Source organism: Panthera uncia, chromosome E1 (assembly GCF_023721935.1).
Source record: "Panthera uncia isolate 11264 chromosome E1, Puncia_PCG_1.0, whole genome shotgun sequence".
In the NCBI taxonomy this organism is placed as follows: Eukaryota; Metazoa; Chordata; class Mammalia; order Carnivora; family Felidae; genus Panthera; species Panthera uncia.
In genome coordinates, this window is record NC_064814.1 from 31,088,096 (window position 1) to 31,115,292 (window position 27,197).

At 44.7% G+C, this 27,197-nt stretch overlaps 1 protein-coding gene across 2 annotated transcripts; it reads right to left on the reverse strand.

Annotated features, from left to right (window-relative positions):
- Positions 1-9,433: 9,433 nt before the first annotated feature.
- VEZF1 (vascular endothelial zinc finger 1) lies at positions 9,434-23,705 on the reverse strand. 2 transcript variants are annotated; one of them, XM_049636507.1, is made up of 6 exons: positions 23,403-23,705; positions 17,983-18,677; positions 17,149-17,212; positions 15,868-16,069; positions 14,452-14,598; positions 9,434-11,562 (listed from the first exon to the last, which is right to left on the reverse strand). In XM_049636507.1, the coding sequence occupies exons 1-6, from the start codon at positions 23,433-23,435 to the stop codon at positions 11,135-11,137; spliced, it is 1,569 nt and encodes a 522-aa protein (XP_049492464.1). In that variant the 5' UTR covers positions 23,436-23,705; the 3' UTR covers positions 9,434-11,134. The 2 variants fall into 2 exon arrangements, with proteins under 2 accessions (XP_049492464.1, XP_049492465.1); XM_049636508.1 differs by having other exon boundaries at positions 15,868-16,051; positions 23,403-23,700.
- Positions 23,706-27,197: the final 3,492 nt, after the last annotated feature.

Consider the following 27,197-nt stretch of genomic DNA (forward strand, 5'->3'; position numbering starts at 1 on the left):
TTAAACTCTACCCCCAGGGCTCCTGGTGGCTGAGTCAGTTGAGCCACTGACTTTTGATTTTCTCTCAGGTCATGATCCCAGGGTCCTGGGATCGAGTCCATGCTGAGTGTGGAGCCTGCTTGACATTCTCTCTCTCTGCCCCTCTCCCCCACACTCTCTCTCTCTAAAGTTAAAAAAAAAAGGGGCGCCTGGGTGGCTCAGTCGGTTGAGCGTCTGACTTCGGCTCCCGTCATGATCTTGCTGTCCGTGAGTTCGAGCCCCGCGTCAGGCTCTGTGCTGACCGCTCAGAGCCTGGAGCCTGTTTCAGATTCTGTGTCTCCCTCTCTCTCTGACCCTCCCCTGTTCATGCTCTGTCTCTCTCTGTCTCAAAAATAAATAAACGTTAAAAAAATTAAAAAAAAAATTTAGGGGCTCCTGGGTGACGCAGTCGGTTAAGTGTCTGACTCTTGATCTCGGCTCAGGTCACGATCTCACCGTTCTTGAGTTCAAGCCCCGCATCCCGCTCTGTGCTGATGGTGCAGAGCCTGCTTGGGATTCTGTCTCTCAAAATAAATAAAAAATTAAAAAAAATTTTTTTTAAACGTTTAAACTCTATGCCCAATCTGGGGCTTGAACTCAGGACTCTGAGATCAAGAGTTGCACGCTCTACTGCCTGAGCCAGCCAGGCTCCCCAACACTAACATTCTTACCTCATTTACTCCTCAACAGCCCTCAGGTAGGTACTACCATCAGGCCTTGTTCACAGATGAGGAAACTGAGGCACAGAGAGATTAAGTAACTTGTGCACATTTGTTTTGCACAGCTGGGATCAGGAGGAGGTGGTCTGGCTGCAGTGTCCGTTCCTCAACACTGTAATACACTTAGACAATGATGCCTGTTTTGCTTACTGTCATTCTTATAATTCAAAGAGGCCTGCCCGAAATCAAATTAGTCTAAGACGTTAGATCTGGTCCGTCCCAGCAATAATGATTCATGGAGGGGGTTGGGGATGGGGCAAGATGAATATTCCTGAGTCGGATTTGGGGAGCAGAGCCACAGGTAAAGGAGCATCTGGGGAGGACCCCTCGGGCGGGCCGGTAAATGGCCAAGGAAGGAAAGAGAGGAAGCTGGCGCTACATCATCGGCCCCTGAGTGAGGCTCTGGGCACTAGTGGAAAGGCAGGAATATCTTCTTCTTTGGCAGAAGAGCTTCCCTGGGGTTGTACCACGGCCAGTTCCAAGGTGGTGGGCAGGGGACCCTCCCTAGAGGGCTGAGTGATGTCTTTGAGGGAGATTCCACTTACTGGGTGTCTCTTTTATTTTTTAAGTTTATATTTATTTATTTATTTATTTATTTATTTAGACTGAATGAGCAGGGGAGGGGCAGTGAGAGAGGTAGAGAGAGAATCCCAAGCAGGCTCCACGCTGTCAGTGCAAACCCCAACGTGGGGCTCGATCCCACAAACCGGGAGATCATGACCTGAGCAGAAATCAAGAGTTGGATGCTCAACTGACCGAGCCGCCCCTACTGGGTGTCTCTTTAAAAGGGAAAATAGAGCCCTCTGGCAGAGCTGAACCCTTGGGACAAGGGGACCCTGAGGCTGTGACTCAGTTTCCAGGGTCCAAGACCCTCAGCTCCAGGTCCCATACCTGATCCTGCAGGGCCTGCTTCCCTTGGGGCAGGAGGAGATAGAGGCCAGGGCTCAATTCAGCTCTGTTTCCTGATTAGGAAAGTGTCACATGATGGTGGCAGGTCAGAGGAGAGGCACAGCAATATAGTAGCATAGAGGGGCATAGCTACCACTGCACGGTGGGGTCACTGGAAGCCCAAACTGAGATTTATGCTGTTGTTTTTTTTTTTAATGTTTATTTATTTTTGAGAGAAAGAGCACAAGGAGGGGAGACACAGAGAGGGGGGGACACAGAATCCAAAGCAGTTTCCAGGCTCTGAGCTGTCAGCACAGAGCCCAACGTGGGGCTCGAACTCACAAACTGTGAGATCACGACCTGAGCTGAAGTCGGATGCTCAACAGACTGAGCCACCCCAGGCTTGGTTTACTGTGGGTTCTTGGATTATTACTTTCCTTCAATGTTATAATTTATTATCATTATTTATTTCAATGCTTAGATTGTTCCAGATTCTGGCCATTTCCTTGCTCCTGTGTTCTTTCAGTATGTTCCCATTTTATCAGATACATTCCCATCTCTACAAACTTGTGCAAAGAGATGTTTACACCACCATGGTAAACCTGAATTAGACCATCAATGGATGCTAAATCTAGGGGGAAATTTTGATGCGGAGGATATTTGAATGGTCTTAAAGTGTTTTCCCATAGACTGCTTATTAGTTGCAAGGGGGAGAAAAGTAATCATAAGTGGAGAAACTGGGCAACACCTTGACTGGGTGATCTAAATTAACATCATCTATGGGGGACAGAGGGACATCATGTGCCTCCAGATAGGATATCCTGAGGACACATTGCCTCAGCAGTATTCCTGCTGAGAATGCGTTATCTCAATTTAACCATGGGAAAACATCAGATAAACACAAGACGAGGAATGTTCTATTTTTTTAAATGTCTTCTCGTTTTTTAATGTTTATGTATTTATTTTGAGAGAGAGATAGAGAGCAAGCAGGTGAGGGGGAGAGAGAGAGGGAGACAGAGAATCAGAGGCAGGCTTCGTGCTGTCAGTGCAGAGGCCCATGCGGGCCTCGAACTCATGCACTGTGAGATCATGACCTGAGCAAAACCAAGAGTTGGACGCTTAAACGACTGAGTCACCCAGGCACCCAGAGGAACGTTCTATTAAAAAAAAAAAAAAAAAAAAAAAAAAGCAGAGGTCTGTAATTTAAAAAATAATAAGAATAAATAAAGGTAGTCATATCAATGTTCCGGTTTTAAGGGGTCTAAAGAAACACAACAACTAAACACAATACCTGACCCTAGACTAGACCTTATACTGGGTGCCGTCAAGGATATAATTAGACCATCTGACGAAATTGTAATATGGATGGTAGATTAAATGAAACTATTATATAGATGTAAGTGTATAAAGTTAATAAGAGTATAAGAGTGTAAGAGCATTACCCATGTTTAGGAAATGCATACAGAAGTATTTAGGGATAAGGGCCGTGATGTATGAAACCCTGCAATAGTTTTTAAAAAATTAGAGAGAGAGAGCCTATATGTAATTAAACACGGAATAAAATGTTAGCAATAGGTGAATCCGGGTAAAGGGTATACAGGTGTTTCTTGCACTATTTTCATTTTTGCAACTTTTTGTAATTTTGAAATTATTTCCAAATAAAAAGTGTTTGAAAAATATTTCAAGCTCACTTTACGTTTTCTGTGTCCAAGCCCTGCAATCAGGGTTTTCTCCGGAGGATGCTGGTGAGCAGGAATATTTAACCACATTTGGAAAAAAAAAAAAAAGTGAGTGAGAAAAGCATTCCTAGCATATGGAACAGCATGACAGAAGGCAATGAAATGTGAAATGTAAGCGTAGGCGGAAGAACGGACTGGTTTCTAGCAATAGCGAGTCTTCTGAAAGGCCACCCAGCAAAGGGCATCCCAGGATGAACGGCGGCCTTCCCAAGGGCTGCAAAACGCAGTCCCCCCAGCTTCCCACAAGCCTCTCCCGATTCGCCGCACCTGTGTGATTTGGGTGCTGGCTACAATAAAGTGACAGCTCCGGCCATCCTTCAGGGGCCAACGCTATTCGGCGGCACTTCACCTGCGGAAGCATAGAGCTGCACTGTACCTATTTACATAGAAAACGTACAACTACCGTGCGGGGAGAAGAAAGTGAAGCAGCACTGGAGAAACTTCTGCAGGAGGACGGCTCGGCGTGAATGAACACCCTGACTCGACCAATCAGAACGCAGGAGATTTCAACCAATCCCGGCTCGGCGGTGCTCCGGTGGGGGCGGGCCGTCACGCCCCGGGTTGGTGGCTCGCAGCTGCTCCCCCGCAGCCCCGCGGTAACTCTGGTCGGCCCGGGGGCGGGATCGCGGAGGGGAGGCCGGCAAAGTAGATCGGGCCAAACGGTGGAGGGCACCGGACGCTAGGCATGGCAGTTTGGGGACCACGGGAGCTTGACCGATGCGGCCCTGGCAAAACCCACGTTTGCCTCGCTCTCTGCGGGGGGGCCCCCCCTCTCCGAGCGCGTGAGCCCCGGGACGCCTTCCTTCAAGAGAGCAGGTGGAGCCGACTGGGACTGACTCGGGAGCGAGCAGGTGTGAGGAAGCTGTCAGGCTTCTCTCCCCCATCCTGCCTGGGCAGGAGGCGGTGCTTCCTTTCTTCTTGAGAAGGCAGGAGGGCAGGCCCGAGCCAGACTTGCAGTCCACTGTAAGAAGAACTCACTCTCTGGTCAGGAGGTGGGACCGCGGATCTTGTGTGGATGTAGTGCGTGTGGGGGCAGGAAGCGAGATGGAAAGACTTCTCTGAAGCAGGATGCACCGTCCCCAGCTGGGCACATGTCATGACCACTTTTCCAGGTCTCCCAGCCCGGTGGTTCTTCCCTGGGTCTAACCTGAGCCCTGTCTGCCACATCTCCGGCCAGCCATCAGTTAGCTGCTTTTCCGAAGATGCGTCTTCCATCTAACTGTCTCATTCTTGCATGAGGCTCTGGTTCCTATGCTGGATGCCAGTCCTCAGAATCTGAGAGTCTGAGGTGGGGAAGCCATGCAGGAAAGCACCTGGCTCCTTTGTAGGTCTTAGGGAGAATGCAGTTAGTGTCTCTGAGCAAAGTGATGTTGCTGTTCCTGGGATAGGAAAATAGGAGGACCAGGTGGAGGGGGGGGGGGGGTCCATTCTTACTGTCATTCTACAGCTGAGGAAAGGGAGGCCAGAGAGGTTATGTATCTTGCTCAAGATCACACAGCTCCAGGTGGCACAGCCTGGATTTACACCCAGGCCTGTCAGATTCCAACTCTGCTTTTGATTGCAACCCTGTATTTCAGGGACGGTCTGCCAGGTCTCACCCTCCACTGGATCCTCTGGGGGCCACACTTACCTGTTGCTGTTGTTTCTGGTCTTGGCACTTGGTTCTTTGCTGTGTTTCAGGCTTCCCGGACACTGGGACTCATCCATACAGGGCAAAGTCAGTAAAACCACAGGCTGTCACAGCCCCACTAATTTGGAACCAGAGATTTAGGGGATGTGGAACCCACAGTCGGACTTAGAAACCAGAGGGTGCTCGCCTACCTCTACTTTATTTGGGTATCTGCCAACTTCTCCTGTCACACTGAGGAGGAATGAGCCAACCACCTAAAGTTACAGGGGAGGTTTCAGAGGGAGCCACATTTACATTGGTTTTGCAAGACCTCTAGGGGTTCATAATGGAGGAAATGGGAAAGTTGCTTGTGGGGAGGCCGTTCTAGGCCTAGGGAACAGCACATAGAAAGGTTCCACCTCCTTTGACTCTCTTTCCCCACCTCCACCCTTGCCCCATTCTCCCTCAGCGATCCTTGATGGCCACGGAGCTCCTGGTGTTGACAAAGTGGCAGAACTTCTCTTGTGTTGGACAGGCCACCGTGAGTCAGGGCCTGCTCTCCTGGGATGACGCTGTGGCATTCCGGGAAGGATGCCCACCTCTTCAGCTAGAAGTGGCTCATAGACCCCCACCGTAGGGGGATTCCATACTAATCACTTGAATCTTGCCTGTTTCTTCAGCTACTGATTTCATCCTTTTTATGGCTGAAGACACATCTTTCCTGCCCCTTGACTGAAGCTGAAATGATCACAGCTGGCTTGGACTAGCAGCCTGTCTCTGAGGCCTCGGAGTCATCATGTCCAACCCAGGGCAGATGAGTGGAAAGGGGAGGGGACCGGGGTGAGGGTTACACCACAGGAAGCACAAGGACATTTTCTCCAAAATCTCTCTCCCCTCCCTGGGCCTCTTCCTAACCTCCAAGTCTCCCATTTCCTTCCTCCCTCTCCCCTTCCCCCCACTAAGCAAAGTTGATGTCTCTCTGGCTCTTTTCCCCGCTAACAAAGCGAGGATTCCTTGGCTCCTGAGCAAGGGCCTTGGGGATCCAGGCTCCAAGTCAGATCTCTGAGTGGATTAAGCGGACTCTGTAAAGACTGTGCCTTTGGTGGCCCCTGACTGCCCCTAAGATTGACAGAGATTTAAATTTGCATCCCAGTCTCTGAGGCTGGCTCCTCTCTCCATGAGCAGCCTCTAGAATTGGTACATCTGCTCCCAGTCTTGGACCTGGCACTGACTTTCAGACAGAGCTGATGGGCATGATGGGCAGCACGTCCCTTCCATTCCCCCTTGGTCTCCTTGTCCTCTCCATTTGCTTCTGCACCGCCCCCCCACCCCCACCCCCGTGCCAAAGGAATAGTTCACTGGCAGAACACAATGTTGTCCTCAAATGTCCCTCTTTAGCCTGGTAGTTCTTGCTCCAGGCCCTTTCTAGATGTGTTTAGGGAAAAGTGACATACAGGTAACAAGGCTGATGCAGCCAAATGCATATGAACCTCACTTCTGAGAAAAACCCATAAAGAATATAAATTTACAAAATACTCCAGAGAATTCCTCCTGCATGGTTGGCAGGTACACACTCAGAAAGGATTCATTCCCATAAGAAGAGTGATTTTAAATTCTTATTTTACGTCCTCTTCAAAGAGATATTTAGGATTGGGAAGGAGATGGGATGGCAATTTAAGATAATCAAGGATGAAGAAAATTTCTGAAATTATGATGCAAGTCAGGGGTGATACAGACTCTTAAGTGTGAAAATCCCTTCTCTTCCCATGACATGGTAGTTTTTGTAAAGTGAAGTATACTTGACCCTCATGGTCCAGGGCCAAGATCTGGGTCAAGTGCCTGTTTTGGGAAGGGAAAATCTAACGAGCCAACCCCTGATGGGTTGCCTCAAGGAGAGGGCTAGATTACAGAAAAATCCAACAAAGCAAAGCCCTTGACCCTCTCTCCATTCCTTCCTTGGGAACCACATGGGTCTGATTGCCCAAAAGTGGGCAACCAAGAGAAGCTGGTGTCCAGATCAATGCACAGTCAGCCAGTCAGTCAGTACTGAGCCCTGAACCATTACACTGACCTGCCGCCCCCCCCCCCCCCCCCCGCCATTTTTACAAGACCAGGGGGAGATTATCCAGTAATCTGTCAAGGTCAGACCAGCTGTGGGGGAGATTTATAGGCCCAAATGGGGACAAATGGCATTTGTTCAGGCTACGAGACTCCTTAAGGAGGAAATGCAAAGACTGCAGGACTGAGGGCGAGATTTATTAGAGCAGGGAGGGGAAAGTGATTACATCCCATGAGCACACTGGACTTTTAGTCCAGTGATCCGCGAGGACACTTCAGGGAAAACCTTCACTATCCCCTCTCCATCCTGCACCCAGGTCTCTTTGGAGAGGACTAAACTGCAGAGTCCCTCAAGAAGAGCAGAGAGACTTGTACACCCAGGACTGTAAAGATTAACTAGCAACTCAGTGAAATAACACTTCTTGTTTCCGGACAAAAACACCAGGAACACTTTTCCTCCAGCTGTTTTCACGGAGTCCACAGAGACTAAAGCAATCGTCAGAAAAAGTTTGAAAAGCCTCAATTCTATATAAAACAGAATTTGGGTGTAGGTACCCAAAACTTTTTCATTAAATGAAGTGTCAGGTTCATCTTGATTTGCTATCTGGTGATACTGTCACTGGAGTACTTGTCATGTCTCTTAACAGCCTCCTTCGAGGTGGCAACCACATGGGAACCGCCTTTACTGTCCTTTAGTGCCGGATGGTGTCTGGCACATTGTTGGCACCTAACGGACATCTGATGGATCTGGTTGAACACAAACGGGCCTAAGACCCTTTACAAGTAAAGAAATTGGCTTCTAGAGCATGAGAAATGTTCTAAATCCATTTTCTCTTTTGGGTGGAACAGGGGCCTAAGCCTGGGCCACTGCCCCAAGGCCTGGCTGCCTAGACTCTCCTCAGGCGGACTGGCAGTACTTGTGGGGTCAGTCTGGTGCATTTCCACCCTCCCTTCTCTGCAGGAGCTCGGTACCAACCAGCTGGACATCAGTCCCTCCCCGTTCCTCCAGCCCCGTGCTGATGCGTACTACCTGGAGAAGCAAGTGCTTTCAACATTGCTCTACCATCACGGTGAACCGGTGAAGCTTCTGAGATATTAAGCAATCCATAACATTTGTGACCGGTTAACTTTAATTTGTCAAAATAAATCTGCAGTATTTTGCATGTTAGTAATACAGTGCTGGTATTGACAGGAAAAATCATCATCTGCTTACATAGAAACCTTCGTTTAGGAGCACACCTTAGGAGGGAAATGGGTATACAATAAAAGGCAAATGCAGGCCAAGCAGCGAGCCCTAGAGCATAACAGGCTGATGTCAGATTTGAGGATTATCTAATACAACTGTTTAGCTGCCAATCTGATAAAGGGAAGCTCTCAACCAGGTTACAACCAGAAGGGAAAAATAAACTCTGTTTTTCTCGTAGCGCGGTGGCCGTCGTGCCTTCAACACTTGGTTGAATCAGTTCATCAGCATCAAAACTCAATTCCAGTTCCAAGACACAGGAGAATCTTACCACACAACCTATCGCCACCCCCCCTTCAGTGGCCCGCCGCCACCCCCTTCCTGCCAACTCTCTCCCTCCCAAAAGAAGACACGACGTGGCTTTATTATTGCAGACAAGCTTCTTAAGTGAATAAAGAATGCATACAAAATAGCATTTTAACTGAACTCATACAATGAAGTCTCACTCCTGTTTATTATACAATGAATTGATAAAACAATCATTTCTAGTATATATCTTTTTTTTTTTTTTTTTTTTTTTTTTTTTTAAGAACTAATACTTTCAGGGTTCTGACGACCACACTCTAGCCTGGGGGTAGGGTCCACACCTGCCCCCACTGAGGACTGCTCCTTGGGCCACTGTGGAGAAAGCCTGGGCTGTCTGAATCATGGTGGACGGTGATTGCCAGCCCAGCCAAAGAGATGACAGGTCCCAGCAGGCAGAGCCAGAACCCAGTCCTGGGGCTGCATGCCAGGAAATTGGGCTTCCTCCAAGTGTGGCCACTACCTGCCCAATCCAGGCCTCAGCAGGGCCACGTATGGGCCTTCCCTACACAAGTCCTTCCAGTAGTCCACACATAATGCTCTACAGATTAAAAACAAACCATCTTTGTACTGTGGATAGAACAGTTGTAACAAAGTCATAGCTACATATTTTTCTCTACATTTTGTTTATTGAGACAAACTAATTAAAAGGCACAAACATAGGGCATGTTTACATGGACATTATAACAAACATATACATTAAAAGTGTAGGAATGTGTTGCCTTCCTGCTAAACAGAAAGTTCCTAAGCTTTTATATATACAAAAGTTGTACAATTTAATGTCCTAAAGTACAAAAGATCATTTATAAAATTATTTTACACTAAGTACTATTTTATTTTTTACTACGTAGTTCAACCCCCTCGAACTGTTTTGTATAATGACACACAGATACCTGTCCCTGATGTAGGAAGTCTGCCTCAGATGTAAGGTGTTTGATGCTTGAACTGACACAGTGGGGTATAAACGGAAGTCATCCAGTTTGATAGTCAGTCCTGCAAACATTCTGCAAGATTAATACAACTAAATTCCACTTCTCTTAACTGCAAGATTAAAAAAGAAAAAAAAAAAAACCCAAAACATATTGCAACTTAAAAAAAATCACAGCGTCTTGGTTTTAGTAACTTTTTTTTTTTTTTAAACACAATGCTTTCAAAACATGTGTGGCATGATGGTGTAAAGAGTATCTGTTTCCCTAACTTTTGGTTTTTACTTTATGTACAGAGATAAAACATCCTGCTAAGAAATAAAAAGCACATGTCTTAACGTGCACAATCATTGCTGGGTTTCTACAGGGAGTACAGATAGCTGTCTCCCTGAAAACACCACAAAGCTGATACAAGTGTTTTTTCAAAGAAAAAAAAAAAGTGATGTCCATATTTACAAAGTTGAACAAATCTGCACAATACTTGATTAAGAAACGGAAGGAGAAATTAAAAAAAAAAAAGAAGATACACTCTGCTGTTCTGAAGGGGCATACTACCTAGTTAGTGGTTAGAATAAAAACTGTATACAATTTAATATAAGACATAAACTCTAGTGAGCAACTAACACATCTTTCCCTGTTGTAACATCAACAGGCTCTGATTGGGAGAGAGAGGGGCATATCACATCCCAGTGCCTCCAGCATCTTCCAATTTAAAGCAATATATTTTAACTGTTCCAAAGTACTCCTTGGCTCCTGAAAGGAGTCCCACTGGCCTCTGTTTGTTAGGAGTCTGCCTGTCCACACACTTGACTTCTCCGCTGTCAGTTGAGGCCTTTTCTTACCAAAACACAATTTGTATATTTTGGTTGTTGTTGTTGTTGTTTTTTTAATTTTTTTTTTTTTTTTAAAAAGTCAACTACAATGCTATATTCCATCAGGATTAATATGCTGAGCAATATTTACATCTCCAAATATCAGGTCACAATCCCTATTATATGTTGAAGTTAGAATGATAAATTATCATATGCTTTGCATATCAGAGCTGGTATCACCTTTCCCATAGGGAATGCTGCCTGAAATTAACATATTCCCAAAGGTAAAATGCATATTCTCTGAAATGCATTTTATTATGACAATGCATGTATTTACTCATAAAAACAATAAACACAGACAATTCTACACTAGCTCTCTATCTGTGGATTTAGGACTTCAGGTTAAAATCAGCCATCCACCCATCCACTTTATATGGGGAGAAGAGTTTTGCTAGTGTTTAGAATAAAATGATTTCTTGGGATTAGAAACAATAATGCTGTTTTTTTATTTTGAAATGGGTTTTGCTTTTTTATGATTGGTTTTAATTCTGGCATTTTATCTTGCCAACTACTATCCTGTTTAAGCAATGCTGTCAGCTAAAAGGAATTTCTGATTAGACTAAAGTGGTCCAGTGATAAGTTACATACACACCCTACTTTGAATAATCCCAGCCAAATTGGAGAAAAATGCTACTACACTATTATTAACTAATGTAATAAAATCTCCCGATTTCATGGTTTACTTTTTGCTTTAATAAACTAAAAGTAAGTTGCTGGTAAATATTTACTTTAACCCATATTTTGATTTTATAATACTGTTTACCAAGGTGGTGATGTAGGCAAAGCTTGGGGTAAGAAAGGCATGCTCTCTACAGGCCTCATTGCTATATTGAGAGGGGCAGCTAATGTCATAGGTGTGGGCAGGTTCATTGGAGATGTGATCGTGACAGGGTGTGCTATATTCACTGGAGCAGTGACAGGGGTGGGAAGGTTGACTGGGGTAGTGAGTGTTAAAGGAGAGGTCATGGATAACGGACTGGTTATAGTTACAGGGTGCCCTATGTTCATTGGGCTGGTTATGTTAACTGCACTTGAAACATTTACTGGACTTCTCATGCTCATTGCAGCTGCCACTGTGACTGGGTTTGACATCGTCCCAGACGACACAGAGGACGTTATATTGAATGGAGTAGTGAGAGTCACAGGTGTCGTAGCAGCCGTGGAGGTTTGGCACAGGTTAGCAGCTTCTAAAATAAGAAGACAAAATGGCCTTTAGACTCCCAAAGCAATGAACAAAATTCACAGTTTCTGAATCAACTTTTTTTAATTAAAAGGACACACATTTTATGAATGAAAATACAGTTTTCTACCAAGTGGTCATCAGGAAGGGAGGCTCTCTGAACACAGAACTGGGGGGGCGGGGTGCATGAATCTCTTTTCTGATGCTGTACCTCCCACAAGGACTTGGGCAACCTGTTCAGCCTGGTGCTTTTGGTTTCAAGTTTAGATTTATGTACCTACCTCACAGTGATGCTGGGAAGATCAGTTAATTTCTGCAAGGCACTCTGGGGGGGCAGAGATAGCAAGCAGGGCTTAGTATTCTCACTACAGCTTCATGCAGGCAGAGCCAACCATCGGCAGGCCAGGAGAAAGAGCCTGTTTTACACAGCGCTGGGCCAATGGTCACACAAGAACAGGTAATCAGAAAAATCTTCTGGTAAGGCACACTGTAACTAGCGGAGAGAGTTGTGCGTCCTCACTGCTATGAACTCTATAAAGATTCAGAGGTGAAGCTACATTCTGTTAAGGTTTTAAAAATCTGTAAGTAGGACTGGTAAAAAGGCTATTTTAATATCATGTTTATTTCAGTCTTAGAAAAATTGTTTAGTTAAATAATCCTGTTTCCGGTTAGGTTTCCTAACTATGTTAAGACAAAATATCTCTCAATGGGTTTATATTCTCCTTCCCAAACTCCCATTTCTTGTGTTTCTGATGCTGACACAATTTTATGCCTAGTGTCATTTAACTGCCTATACACACACACACACACACACACACACACACACACACACACACACATATATATAAATCAACCATATCAAGGAGGAATAATTAAGCAAGGAGCCCTTGCAGTGATTTGGGGGACGCTGGTCCTTGTTATCCAGCAATGCCTGATCATTTCTTAAAATTTGCCTCAGAGGTGACCCCCCCACCCCACCCCTCAACAAAATTCAGCACCACCTGCTGGTGTGTCAGAAAACAGCAGTAAGAAGACAGGTGGGTGGGCTAGCTGTGTGTAACCTGGCTGTCAAAATGGAGAAATACATTTGAGACTAAAGATGGAGGTCTGCATACTCCCACACATATGGGTCAAAGCACCTCACACGGAACCTGGGGTCAATATGCAGCCCTTCCTTGATCAGTATGATGGAACTCCATACTCTCTGTCAGGAATTCCCAAACCTGGCTGATGATCAAAATCATTTATCTAGGGAGCTTGAAGGAAACAAAGAAAAAAAAGGCCTCCCAGGAAATTCAATAGTGAGATTTACATGAATCTTGGAAATCTGGGTTTGTTTTTTTTTTTAATGTTTATTTGAGGGAGAGCGCACACACACACAAGTGTGTGTGCAGGGGAGGGGCAGAGAGAGATGGAGAGAGAGTATCCCAAGCAGGCTCTGCAATGTCAGCACAGAGCCCGACATGGGGCTCAGTTCCACTAACCTCAAGATCGTGACCTGAGCCGAAATCAAGAGTCCGGACGCTTAACCCACTGAGCCACCCAGGCAACCCGGAAATCTGTATTTTTAAAAAGTTCCCAAGATGGTGATCTGATTGTCACTCAGGTTTGGGAACTTAACATTATCTTATTTAAAAAAGAGACACGTTGATTCAAGTTTACATTTTCAGGGCAGGAGTCTCCTCTGCCCCCAAATGTGGCATTTTACTAACATGAATATAGAAGTTTCTAACATCAGTGGTGGTTTCCAGAGATATTCATGCTACAAATGGGACTACAATAGCATTTTGTTTCATGGAGGTCAGAAGATGAGCTAAACAATCAAGTCTTATTGTGCAAGCAAACTGAAATACAACACCAAATGGAAGAGTGCAGAAAGAAAGAGAAAACCAACTCACTGTTGAGGTGATGGTAGCACTGCTAAGGATATTCTTGTTTATACCAAAGAGGGAGCTTTCACCCTCACATGCGCCACTTTCCCAACCCTGCACATTTTCCTTTCAGTCTGACATCATCCTTTTCCAGGACTTCAACAATTTTACTCTCAACTCCTTTAAGTAAAACATCCTCTGTAACATGCTTTCTTTCACTCACTGGGCAATTGTCATGGCACGTATACATTCCCCCCACCCCCCAACCCCTTCTCCTAACCATATAGCATTTTATTAGAACAATGACAAATTTTCATTTTCAAGAGAGGAGCAAGTGGCAGCTGAGGAAGGGTGGAAAGCCTATCTGGCTGCGATGCCAGTACATGTATGAGAAAGGAGGCTATTCCTTTTATCTTTATCCAAGTACAGGGTGTTTAGAAGGGATCTGTGCAAGGCAACAGCCGTACTACATGAAAGCGAAAGAGGGAAAAAACCACACAGCAAAGGATTACAAGAAGCCTACATCCAGGGGATTCCTTATGAATTTAAAATAAAACAGGAATAAGACATGGTAGGGGTCAGGAAGGAAAGAAGGAATTTCGGGAATCTCTCCCGTGGCTGATGGTACATAGACAAAAAGATTGATTTGAAATGGCTGCACAACAGTCTAGAAGCCAAAAGCTATAGGTATGAAGTTAAAAAGCTATGTTGAAAAGTGATGCTCTGATTCTTTAGAAGATACATGAAAGGAAAGGGAACCATTCTCAATTTTAGTAACAACTAAAGTTCCTGACAACTTGGTACATATATGTTAAGCTAATGCCAGCCCCAGTGACAGACTGAATGAGATTAAGGATAAGACCAAGAGAAAAGATTATCAGCACTATAAAGTCGGAAACATGTAATGAATAATACAATACAGAAAGAACACTACAAAGCAGAAAATAGCAAAGCTTTAAGAAAATAAACTACAGAACGAAAACACTTCTTTAGCCACACTTGGAGCACTGACTGCCTCATCTTACCTTTCTTTCTTGCTTTGACAGCTTCTTCCCACAGTCTCAGTGTCTCCACCTGCTTCCCTGGCCAGCTCGTCACATGTTGCTGCTGCTGCTGCTGTTGCTGCTGCTGCTGCTGCTGCTTCTGGTTGCTGGTCTCTTCACTCATGCATGCTACTCCAAAGACAAACCAGAAACGCTACATTTGCCTTGAAAAAGTGCAGCCATTTTTTTTCAAAACCCCAAACTTGGATACTTAGAGACTCCTCATGCTTCTCTGACCTTTATCATTGGACTTGATAGTTTTTACTACAGAGCATCTTCTTTTGCTGCTTCTGTCTATATTGGTCAAAGTAGATAAATTAAGAAAGGAATCTAGAAAACTAGGGAAAATCAATATAAAAGAAAAAAAGAATTCTTTGCTATATTGAAAAGCAAGTGTCTTTTGGAAGGGAACGTCGTTAACATTAGAATGGACAAATTCACACTCACCAAAATATCTAATATAGTTGGTTACTTGACCACAACAACATGCACTAGAAGTAAGTTTTTGTAAAGTTAACAAAGTGTGACATGCTAGATAATAAACCCAACTTACTTACAAAGAAGGAAAATGGATGAGATTAAAACACAATAAACGTTCTTTCCCACTCACTTTTGGCCACCTATTTTGAGAACTTAATGTTTCTGCCGCACAAAGTACATATATAATGGGATACGGAATGAGAAATACACTTTCTCCTGGTGATTAGGGCAATCTCAAAGAAAAAGCCTGGGTAGATACAAGTATCAAGTTTTATCCACAAGTCCCTGAAAGAGTCTCTTTTCAATTCTGAATTTAAGGTGGGCAAAGCACTTACACCTTCAAATGGGTAGGATGTCCTATCTCTACAGATCTGGGTCTGAAAAGCAAACTTAATAACACTCCTTTCATCTTTAAGGTTATTAAGGGCATGTTATTAACTCAATCAGTAGTTAGGAGACATTGATGCTTGAGAATCTTCCTAACACTGAATAAAAACAATCAAAATTGCCCAGCATAAGATGCAACTTCCTAGTGTGGCTTCTGCTGCCGCAATTCTAAAACACTAGAGCCTTTTAGTCAAACTCCATAGAAGAAGGGACGCATTGAAAAACAGCTACGGGAAAATTATGCTTTTCTAACTTGGGTGTCGTTAGTAGACAAGCACAGGACTGAAAGCAAAATTAGCGGAGGGCTTGTCAGTGCTGTCTGTATTGTATATATGCAGGTGAGGTCTGTTTCTAACATCAGTATCTACTCTCCATTGACGTGTGTTTACGCGCTTTGGTGATGGGAGGGAACATGTAAGATGAACGTGAATGTACTGACAGCACAGTGAAAATACCTTCAATACATTATCAAAACACTCAGATTTCACCAATCTCAAATGCGACAGAAATATAATTTGAAGTGTCACCTACTTTTACTGATGCCTTGTTTACATGTATTACAGTTGATACTTTGGCTCTGCCCGTGTGTCTTTAAGTGGCTGGTGATGTACGCTGCACTCAGAAGCTTCCCACAGATGTTACACGATACCTTGCCTTCGTGGCGCACCATGTGTGTCCGCAGTCTGTCTTTGGTGGCAAAGGCAGCAGTGCACGTCTGCATGAGGGAGGAAAACTTTTTTTAAATATAGACTATCCCGTTCTACTCATTTTAAAGTACGTTATATTCTAGGCATTACCCTATCCATGTCCGCAAGCAGACTGAGTTGAATCTGAACTGCATGTGTTACCTAGAATCGCCATCATGACAAAACACTCGATGAATTTTAGACCCTTACGTTTTGAGGGAAGAAAAAATATCAACACAGAGTAAGTACTGAAAAGATGTGAGCCGTAGAGTCAGTTAAACCTGGATTTAAATCCAGCTCCTTGATTCACGACAAGGTAACACTGAGCAAATTAGTTAACCTATCTGAATGTGTTTCTTCATCTGTAAAATGAAGGTAAATAATACCTACCTCACAAATTTACTGGTGGGATTAAGAGACTGGCCCGAGGCCTCGCACATAGCAGGCACTCATTCAAATGACACTAGCTTCCTTCCTCGAATTGGATTTTTCTTACAGTTCAAATCATTTACTTAATAAAGTCAGTCATTAACACATTTAACTGAAAGGAGCACAAAAAGACTTCCAACAACAAACTAAAATTACTGAGGTCTAAAAAAGTCATTTGATTTAGCAAGATTCCTAACCTTTTCATTATCACAACTTATGTGAAATAAAATCAACAGATTTTCAAACAACTAGAAAATACCCCAATTTGGCAGACAAACATCCGGTAAGTGATAACATTTGGGAGAAAATTCCTAGTTTTCTTCTATTACAGTTAAAACAACCTCAATCATCAACCCGGCAAATAATTTAAAGCATTTCATTCATTTATTTCATTCATTCCAAACACATAATGACCTTTGCCAGACTATAAATTTTTTTCTTATAACAATAAATACTGTTGCCTAAGGAAAGGGAAATGTAGCTTAACAAAAACAACACATTTACATTTTTAAATGCTCTTGCCTCACAGAAATAGAAGCTGTCATTTATCTCGTATAAAACCAGAATTCAAATGGACCACATTTACTCAAGTCAGTGATTTTAAGACTATTCAAGAACGGTGAGATTTGATTGGCTCAGACCTTTTGGATAATGTGCATTAAGTGCTACACTAAGGATAAGTCATTTTAACTCTTACTTGGCATTTGAAGGGTCTTTCTGTTGAATGGACATGTTTTACGTGACAGCTTAAGTGGTCAGGCCTGTGAAAGAGAGAGTTTCAACAGAAGATGTAATGGAACACACATTGAGAAATGCTACTCACTGTGATGTTTACATGCTTGGCAGCTTTGGGTGGGGGGCATTTTAAAGAAAGCTAGCCGAATTACCAACTCCCCCTCCCCCCAGTGCAAGCCTCCTTACCTCTCTTACCACAAACAAAAGTCTTAGTCCTTTACCTGTTAATTTTTCTCTCCTAGTCAACATCAAATCATGTTAGGTCTTGGTTCTTTAAATTATAAAATACCCAAAGTTTTAGTCCTAACACTTGCCAGAGACAGCTACTACTCTATTAACTTTAAAAGCCTTGAAAATGAAAATTAGTGAAATGTTAGTAACCACAGATACACGGAAAAACGTCCTCCTACAACTTTTACTAAGAGTATCCAAGGTCATCCCAACTTCCAGGAAATAAGTTTCTTTGATTTGCACAGTGAACCTCATATCTAGTCACCCGACTGAATTGGAAACTGGTGGTTTTGCAGTGACAAGAATTACTGATGTGCCAAATGAAGACCCCAGTCCACCAAGGCACTTCTCAGCTGAAATATTAAGCTAATCACTGTGTCATCGCTTGCCAACCACACCACACTGAAATGAGACCTGGAGGTGTAATACTTTATCTATCACCAATCTCCTCTAATAACACAGGCCTGCCCACAGCTATTCTCACATAAACCTTCTAGATGGCAAAGAGACAAAACTGAAGTTCACTGATACCATAATGAAAGCAAAGCAAAGCAAAATGCAGTACCTCGAGAAGCCTTTCCCACAAACACTGCAAGTATAGGGTTTGGTGATGCCTCCTTCGTGAGACCTCACATGGTAAGTCATCCGGTCCTTCCTCTTGAAGCGCTGATTACAAACAGGACACTCGAAGGGCTTTTCGTCCGAATGGGAGAGCTTGTGCCGGTTGAGGTGGTACACGTCTCGGAAGGCCTTCCCACACATCTCGCAGGCATGGTTCTTCTTGACAGGCTTACTGGGTTTCTTGACAGACTGGGTCACGGGCATAGCTGTGGTGCTGGCACTGCTGCTGGGGTTGGTGCCCGAGGAAGATGTAGTGACTGTTGATAAGATGCCAGCAATGGTTGAGACCAACGAAGTTCTGCTGCTGTCCCCAGCGATGGTGGAGATGAGGGGAACCACCGTAGTGGGAGTTTTCTTTGACCGGGACACCAACTTGATCCCTGTGTGGCAGGACTCGTGGCGCCTCAGGTGATAGCTGTCCCTGAAAGCTTTACTGCAGTAAGTGCACACAAATGAAGTTTTGGGTTTTTCTTTTTTAATCCCAATGGCATCCTTTAATGTTTCTGGTGCCGCTTGAGGTTTCTGAGTTATTGGTATTGGAAGCAATGGTTTCTGATCAGGGGGTTCCACAGCAGAGCTCAGGAGGGGCAGCAAGCTGTTCTGTGCTGCCTGCTGTTGGTGATGGGAGGCTTCATGGGCCTAAAACCAAACATTTACACTTCAGAAACTCAGCCTCTCACAATGGCCTTCAAAATTCAACATGTCCCACAGACAACAGAGACCAGAAGAAACAATCAAAGAGCCTGTAAGCTACTCCCTGCAGCAGTGAGCCAGCAACCACCTAGTGACCCTTAGAGCTTCCAGTACAAAGCATTAAAATCACTGTGCAGACACAAAACTTGTACGACTAAGTTGCTGACAGTGATCTTGCTTTCAAACAGCTGACTACACACCACCCTGGTTCATAAGGGACATACCAGCGGATGGAATCAGTTTGCATTAGTCTGTCAGTGCTGAAACCAAGTTTAAATAACTTGTCCAAAAAAAAAAAAAAAAAAAAAGTCACACTCCAGACTAAGTATCTACGAGTACCTTACTGCAGTAACACACACACAACACATTCATATACATACACATGTATACACATAATCATCTATTTGTCTATTTTACCTAGGAAAAGAAAGGCACTGTCTCTCCCTTTCCATCAGAAAACTTAGTGCTGGAGGAAGGAGGCTGTTGCTAAGTGATAACAGGAATCTAGCAGTCTGAATACATACGCGGTTTGGTAAGTTTCCTTTTAAAGTTTTTACTTTACTTTATTACTAAAAGATTGACTGAAATTAAACCTGCTATTAATCAGCCTGGAAGGCATGTGTGAAGGTAGCCCACAGCAAAACACCTGTCAGTTGTTTCCCAGTTCATTTACTCTTACGCTAGAAATCTGCATCCTTTAACAACACTAGTTGTTCAAACCTGAAACTCTCAAAGACAGACTAGCAAGAGAACACAAACCGTAAATAATTAAAATTCCTTTCATTTTCATCTTCTTCCAGCACTTGGATGTTTCGTTAAAGTATTAGACATTTGCTGTTATAATGTGCTTCTCCACTCCAGAACTGGACGCTGTCTAGAAATTTTCTTTAGCTGCACTGAAACCAAAATTTCGTCGTGGATCATGTTCTTGGTATTTATGAGTAGTTACTCTCTTGGTTTTGCTTCTTTTAAAATTCTCCATACTGATAAACAATTAGGAAATGATGGGGAAAATTCCTGAAATAGTTCTTCCTGATACGTTGTACTTTTTACCACCATTATTTTTGCAACTTTTGATAGTGGGCTCAAGCCCCTATGCTTGAGTTTTGTAATCCTAAAAGGATACATGCATTCGAAGGCAGGAGTTCCAAATATCTTAAGCATACAACATCCTAGGAGGGCCCATCCCATCATCTTAGACACCCTAGCCACTTATTTACCCTTCTCACTCTATAATCACAAATCCTACAGTTAACTTGATTAAGAAGAAAATAACAAGGAGACAGACACACATGCTCAGCGCTTCTCCCCTGATGGATAAGAGTGTCTATCGCACATAGCTGTAATATTTACGTGATGGCAGCACAGCAGCTAAGCCTGGAACCAGTCTCCCCAAATCATTAGGAAGTGCGGTATCCACAGCTACCAGTTTCAATTTAATAATTTTGGTTGAATCACCCTTTCAGTCCTGGAAATACAGAAATTGTGTGCTTACTTATGAGTATCTTTCTGGACTCAGGGATCATACTGAATTACAGTCCACTTTTAATTTAATTTATGGAGCTACTGTAAATGTCAGGGTCTGCCCAGGAGACATCAGTAGAAACTTTACAGAATTTGGATGCAAATCTTACCCCCTTTCCAACCTGTATACCCAAGTTTCCATACAGTATACAAACAGTTAATAGCTGAAGATAGCTCACGATATACAATTTCAAAGGCTAACAGATCAGATAATAGAGAATGCAAATCTTCTGGCCAAAGTTCAGACTTATAATGTTTAGAGGCATTTTTCAATTCTGAACAACCATTAGTTCAATGGAGTACTAAAAGCACTTACTGCCATTTTACCAATTCAGATGTCTGTGGCAACATAAAGTATTTTTACAGCATTGCTGAAGCTCACTCTCACACGAGGTCACACCAGGTCCCTGCTTCTTGGGTGAAATGCTGTAGAATGCCTCGACCACTATGGGAATCACTCTCTGAGGATTCCTAGGGTCCCCACACTTCTACATGAAGCCTTCTAAGAGGGGAACTGGATTCCCCCAACTTGTTCACTGAGGGAGAGACAGAGTAAAATAACCACCATGGCCTGCCTTCAGTTAAGTGATTAAAAAAAAAAAAAAAAAAAAAAAAAAAAATTCTGGGTAGACTTTTATTTGACTAGTATCGTCAAACCAAAGCTTTCATTTTATCTCCCATCTCTTTCAACTTGAAGGCTTTTTTAACCCTGCCCAAGCTTTCCTTTTTCTGGGGTTGGCAAAAAACAAAACAGAAATGTTATTTCATCACCCAGGGTGGTAGGATATAGCACCATGAAATCTCCAGTGCCAGAGGGCAAAAAATTTTGTACTGAAACAAATTAGCATCAGTGAGTCATATCTTGAATGCCCTGTTAGGAGAATCATCCATCAAACATCTTAACAGCTATGGCTTTCACTTTCCACCAGGTTATCTGGAAAGCAAGCAGGTATTAAACTGTTTTAAAATATAAATTCCACAGTATGCTCTAGGAAACAAACGAGAGAGTTTAACTCTCCCATTTCCCCAGGGAAAATTACTTAAAACTGAAACTGAATAAGTCTATTCATACCTTTCTATAGAAAAGACTGAAATATTCTCTTAACCCATTCCACTGTCTTTGGCTCTAAATTATTTTTCCAACAATTTTCACTGCACACATTGCCAAGCCCAGGATCAAATATTAGCTTTCACACTTCTCCATCAGGTGGAGAAAAAGATTTTAATTGCTGAAAAAAAAAAATTCAATAATATAAAGTCTAATTAACAAGTTGATCAATAAATGATTGGCATTTGTCTTATCCAGGAAAAGAATAAAAGTATTCCAAAAAAATGTTCAACTAGCTTTCCAAAAATTAGTTATAGGTTTTTCCTTTACATAAAGAACTCTCCTTTTTTTCAATCACCATTAAGTTTACATACAGCAGATTTAATATGGTAAATCAAAAGCATTCTTCAAATGAAAATCACTTAGGTGGCCCATTAATCCCATGTTTTAAAAAGACCATTTGAAAGCGTTTTCTAGAGAGGGCATTTGCCACCTTTACACCAATCTGGATGCCAGGTAGTTATACATCATATCTTCCCCAATGCATTTTTTAGGTAGACTTAAAGCATGATAAAACAATACTAGATCAGGATGAGAAAAGAAGTTTGACAAATTTTGTGTATCTTCAATTTTAAGAAGCCCGAATATATTTCAATAACTACTTAAAAATCAAATTTACTCACATTTGAAAGAAAATATGTTTGAAAACAATATACCAGCTCTACACAATAGGTAATGTCTGAATTATCCAATTCCCTATATCATCTCCACTGGGATGGGTCCAGTGGCTGGGATGATTTTTTGAGAATTCTGCATCCATTCCTGGTTAGTTTCAAAGGTCTCCAGCGCCCAAGCAAGGCGTTTGGGATTTCACAAAGTTATTCAAAGAAGGAAAATAACCCAGAGAGGCGGGAAGAACGCATTTAAAGTGACAAGCTTCTTAACCTCCTCCGGTTCCGAAGTTTTCCCGTGAGCTCATCACTACTGCCCACTAAGTGATTCGTTTGCAAATAGAAATGAGGCAGGGAAAAAATAAGTTCCAGCCTAGATCTTCCCAACAGGGGTCCCCCACCTAAAACAGGCGGGCAAGAGGAGTGCCAACGTATCGGCTACAGTCACTTTTAAGTTTCTTGCAGAAAGTGTAGACCAACACCCCAACGAATGACTCATCTGGGGGCTTTGTAAGCGGACTTTGTTTGCTGTCTCCACTTTCCGTCTCCCCCACTCGGTAGGAGGAAACGTTCGAGGTGGGACGAGAGGGAAAAGCGCTCCGGGAGAGAAGGTCGGGCCTCCTGGAGTCCCGGCCCCCACCGCTCCCCCCGCCCCGGCCCGGCTGGGGGATTCCCCGGGCTGAATGGGACGGCGGGAGAGCTGGACAGAGGGAGAGGGTGTCAGCTGCCAAGGTTCGGCAAAGGCTTCCGAGAGAAAAAATGTAATCCAGTGAAAAAGTTTGGGGAGGGGAGACTCACTCAGAACACCCCCCAACAGGGTAAACACGGGGGGGGGGCGGGAAGGGGGAGTGGCGGGGAACCCAGGGATACCCGCTATTCGCGGGGATGGGGGGGTCAGAAAGTCAACACACACACAAAAAGAGGAGAGGGAGGTTAAACGGCAGGACAGCGAAAGATGGATGAAGTGTGTGTGTGTGTGGGGGGGTGTCTCAGAGTAGGACCTGGGGACCCCCCCCTCACCCCACGGTGCGGGCCCGGGCCGAGCGTGCGGTGGCCAAGCGGCCCGCGCTATCCAGCGGCCCGGCGCCCTCCTTTCTCTGGGCCGCGGGTGGTGACAGCGACCGGCCTCCTCCCTTCCCCTTCAGGGCGGGAGGGAAGGGTGTGTGCGTGTGCGTGAGTGTGTTAGGGGGGGCCCGGGGTTCACCCCGAGGCCTGCTCTCTCCCCCGCACCCCGTGAGGCCGCCTCCTTTCACCTCAGCAGCCCCGCTCCGCCGGGGCGGGCGGGCGGAAAAACAAAGGGGGATTAAGGCCGGGCCGGAGAGCGGAGCCGGGAGGGAGGGGAGGAGGAGCGCCCGCCCGCCCGCCCGCCAGCCCGGGGCCCGGCCCCCCTGTCCCCCCCGTGCCCCCCCCCGGGGGGGCCCCCAGTACCTGGAACAGGAACGCGGTCCAGTTGGCCTCCATGGCTGCGGCGGCCGACCCCCCTCCTCCCCACTCCCCCCGCTCGGGGAGCCTCCTCAGCCGGAGGAGGCGACAACAAAGCGGCGGCGGCGGCGGCGGCGGCAGCGGCAGCGGCGGCTCCTCAACATGGCAGCGCCGAGCGCGGCCACTTCCGGTAACCTCCGGGACGCACCACCGCCGCGGCGAGCGCGGGCGGGGGGGGAGCCCCGACCCGGCCGCCGCCGCCCCCAGCCGCCCGGACCCCTTCTGGGCGTCCCCGCCGCAGCCTCGCCGCCTCGGAGCTCAGCCAGCGCCCGCCGGCGGTGGGGTCAGGGCCTCCGCGGGGGGGCTGGGGTGGGGCCGGGGGCGGGGATGGGGCGCGGCGTCCCCCCCCGCGGGGGTGTGTGGTGCTGCGGTCCGCGGCTCAGGCAGCCGGAGCAGGGGGAGCGCAGGAGAGAAGATGGAGGACGCCAGGGTCTGGCGCGGACTCGCTGGGCACTGCGGCGCCGTCTCCCGGGACTCCAACGCGGTGCCCAGCAGCGTCGCGTCCCTGTCAGACCCTCGGCGGCAGGCGCAGGCCACGGCGGTCACCTGGCTCTTCAGTCCCGTATGCGCCGCACTACCGTGCCTCCAAATTGGGGGAAGCCCCCAGGACTTGGAGTGTCTCTCCCGTCTGGTATTTCATCCCCAGCGCGCTAACCCCTCCGCACTCCTGCTTACGATGTGCATCTACCTCGGAGCGGCGGCCCTCCAGCTCTAGCAAGGAATCCCACTGGGGTGCAGCCTCAGATCCTCCCAGCTGAGGGAAACACTTCCCACGCGTAGAGATGTCATTACTGGCTTATTCTTGGGCGAAGGGCTGAGCTTTCCCATCCTCCCCTTAACGCCAGAGAGGATAGGAAATTTTGCCCGAACATCCCCCTCTCCCGCCAAAAAAATAAACAAAAACAAGTGAGGAAGTATAGATAAGAAATTATTTTTGTCTTTTAGTACAGTCTTTCTCGCCCCACAGAACAAAAACCGAACTTGTGGTTGGACGGCGTCAGATGTCACTGAGGTGACCCCAGCCTCTGTTTGCAGTTCCAAGTCTTCCATGTAGGCGTCACTGCTGCTGGAACTTTGTAGGATGGTGTCCTGAACGTTTGCTATCCCCTCCTCAGAGAGGTAGCTACTGGGAATATCAGAGACAAGCTATTATTAAACAAATGTCTCCAGTCTGAGAAGTCTCCTGTGGCGGGCAGTGAGGGGGCAGGCTGTATTGGTGATATTTTTATAAACTCTGGCTTAAAAAAATTCCTCAGATGGTCACATTATTTCAGGACTTCAACATCCTTCATAACCAACGGTCTCTTATCTCACACACTCCATTTATTCCTCTCCAGACATATTCTAATCAAGGTCACCATCTTGAACTTCCCCTATATTGACACAATAGTGATAGTATGGTTGCAGAATTCTATTCTAAAAGAAACTGAAGAGAGATAGTAATTTGACAGTCTGTGTTTCCCTTCCATCCACTACACACGTATACCCCCTCCCATTCTTTCCTTCCCTCAGTCACCACAATGAAAGGGCTGCACACCTTTTTGGTCTGGTCTGGTCTGGTTCCTTTTAGAGTCGATTCCCTATTGGACATTGCTTGGAGGCCTTGGGGATGAATGAGAAGTCTGCAGTATGGGTCGGTAGCAGAAGCAGGTAGCACATCAAGGGACAGATCAGCCTAAGACAGGAGGGGACAGAAAATGAACAGTTTCTCATACGTTCCTCAGCTAAGCTGCTGCAGTGGCCCCTATGTCTCCTATAAAATTAGTCTTATTTGGGGAGAAAAAGAAAACGGCTCAGTAAGCCTAAGTTTATATGCACATGCAAGATAAGGAGGAAACTAAGATGTAAATCTAAGGAATTAACTAGGTAAACTAAAACCTTTCAGTTCTGACCGTAGACACTGCCTGTTCTTTCATTTTCATTCAGTGACTCCACGTCTCTGCTTCTTGAGCACAGATTCACCTCAAGGTCTATGTAATTTATCTACTAAGTTCTCCTCCTCCCCAGTTTAGCCTTTCCTACTTTATAGCCTTTCAAAGGGTGTTAAAAATGAAGCTTTAGGATCATGAAAACTAGTGCTTATGAAGACCATTATTCTAATGACAATATTGCCAGACTCTTGAACTTATTCTGAGATCTAGAAATCCTTCTCCAGCAATCTTTCTCACAGCACCTCTGTTTCCCACCAACAGGAAGTAGAGGTCAAGTGAAAACAGTCCAGTTCTCATTAACGAAGAGCTGGGATTCAGATGTATCACTTTTCTTGAGGAAAATGGCTAATTTTATCTCTATCCATGAGAGGAAACCCAAATTCCTGACTGCTCCCCAAACCCTCCCTTAAAAAGAAAATTTAACAACTTTTTAAATTCAGATGAAATTTTAAACCTTAGGATATTTTCCAGAGGGAAAACATCCAAAAGTTTGGAACAATTACTCAAAAACAATCAGGTCCAAATGTTTTGAGGAATATAAGGAGGTTAACCAGTAAGATTAAAGACTCCATCCCTAGAAGGGGCATTTCTACCCTTAGGACAGACAATATCCTTAACCACAAACAAATGAGCCTCTCCTCAAACCAGCTTCCACAGACAGTACTGGAGAAAGTGAAAAGACTAAGGATGTCTAAAGAGTAAATTCATCCTGATTACTGTGAACAACTTTCAGTGGGTGAATCAGTGGTGTTACCTTCGAATATGATAACTGAAATGTTTGGTGTCTAAGCAAAAAAAAGAAAAAAAAAGTGTGCCTACATCCACCCAAATAAAACTCAAGATCCCCTCCTCCTCATCTTATTCAGGTTCTTCTTTCCCACTTCCTCTGCCCCAGCTTATATAACCCATCATTTAACCTTCCAGGGATTTATTTCCTCATCTGGAAAATGAGGACAAGATAAATGCGTTATCTCACAGTGATGACTCATGAATTAAATGAGAAATGTATGTAAAATGCTTAGAACATTTCCTGTAATATAAGAAGTCCTAAGTAAATATTTTTATTGGTGCTATTAGTTGGTTCTAGATTAATTTTGGGGCTGTGAACTCCGCAAAAACAGTTAATTATTCCTCTCACTTTCTTTCAAAGTAACAGGTTTTTCACTATGCCTCATCCCTCTCTCTTTTTTAGAGCTCTAATGTAAGTTGACAAAAGGCTAATGACACATGACAAAGGAATATACCTATTAAGATCAGCTTTTCTAGGGGGTGCCTGGCTGGTTCAGTTGGAGGAGCATGTGACTCTTGATGTGGGGGCCATAGGTTTGAGCCCCACGTTGGGGGTAGAGATTACTTGAAAACTTAGATCAGCTTTTCTAAAGACAACTTTTAGCAAACATTAGAAAGTAACAGGATATTTCCTTCCTATTTCGGAGAGAATTTTAAAATCCTGTGAGTACATTGGGGTTATAATTAGATTTAGAATCCCAGGAATAGGAAACATCTCTGCTGTTGTCAATTACCTGTCCCCAAGTAAGACTTCTCAGCAAATTGAAAACAAATCAAATCCAAAACTTTCAGTAGGGAATATCTACTCCAAAGAAGTTAGAAGAGGCTTCAAATCTGTCAAGTTAATGGACTTATTCTTCATGCAAAAAAGCTAGAACTGACAACAAATCTAGGAAAAGCCAAGAATGGAATATTTGCAAATACCAAAAAAACATTGGCCAGAGAGAAGTGTTTACCTTTCATTACCAGCCTCAATGCAATCAAGGAGGAAAGGAAGAACATTTTACCAAAGGAAGCACCC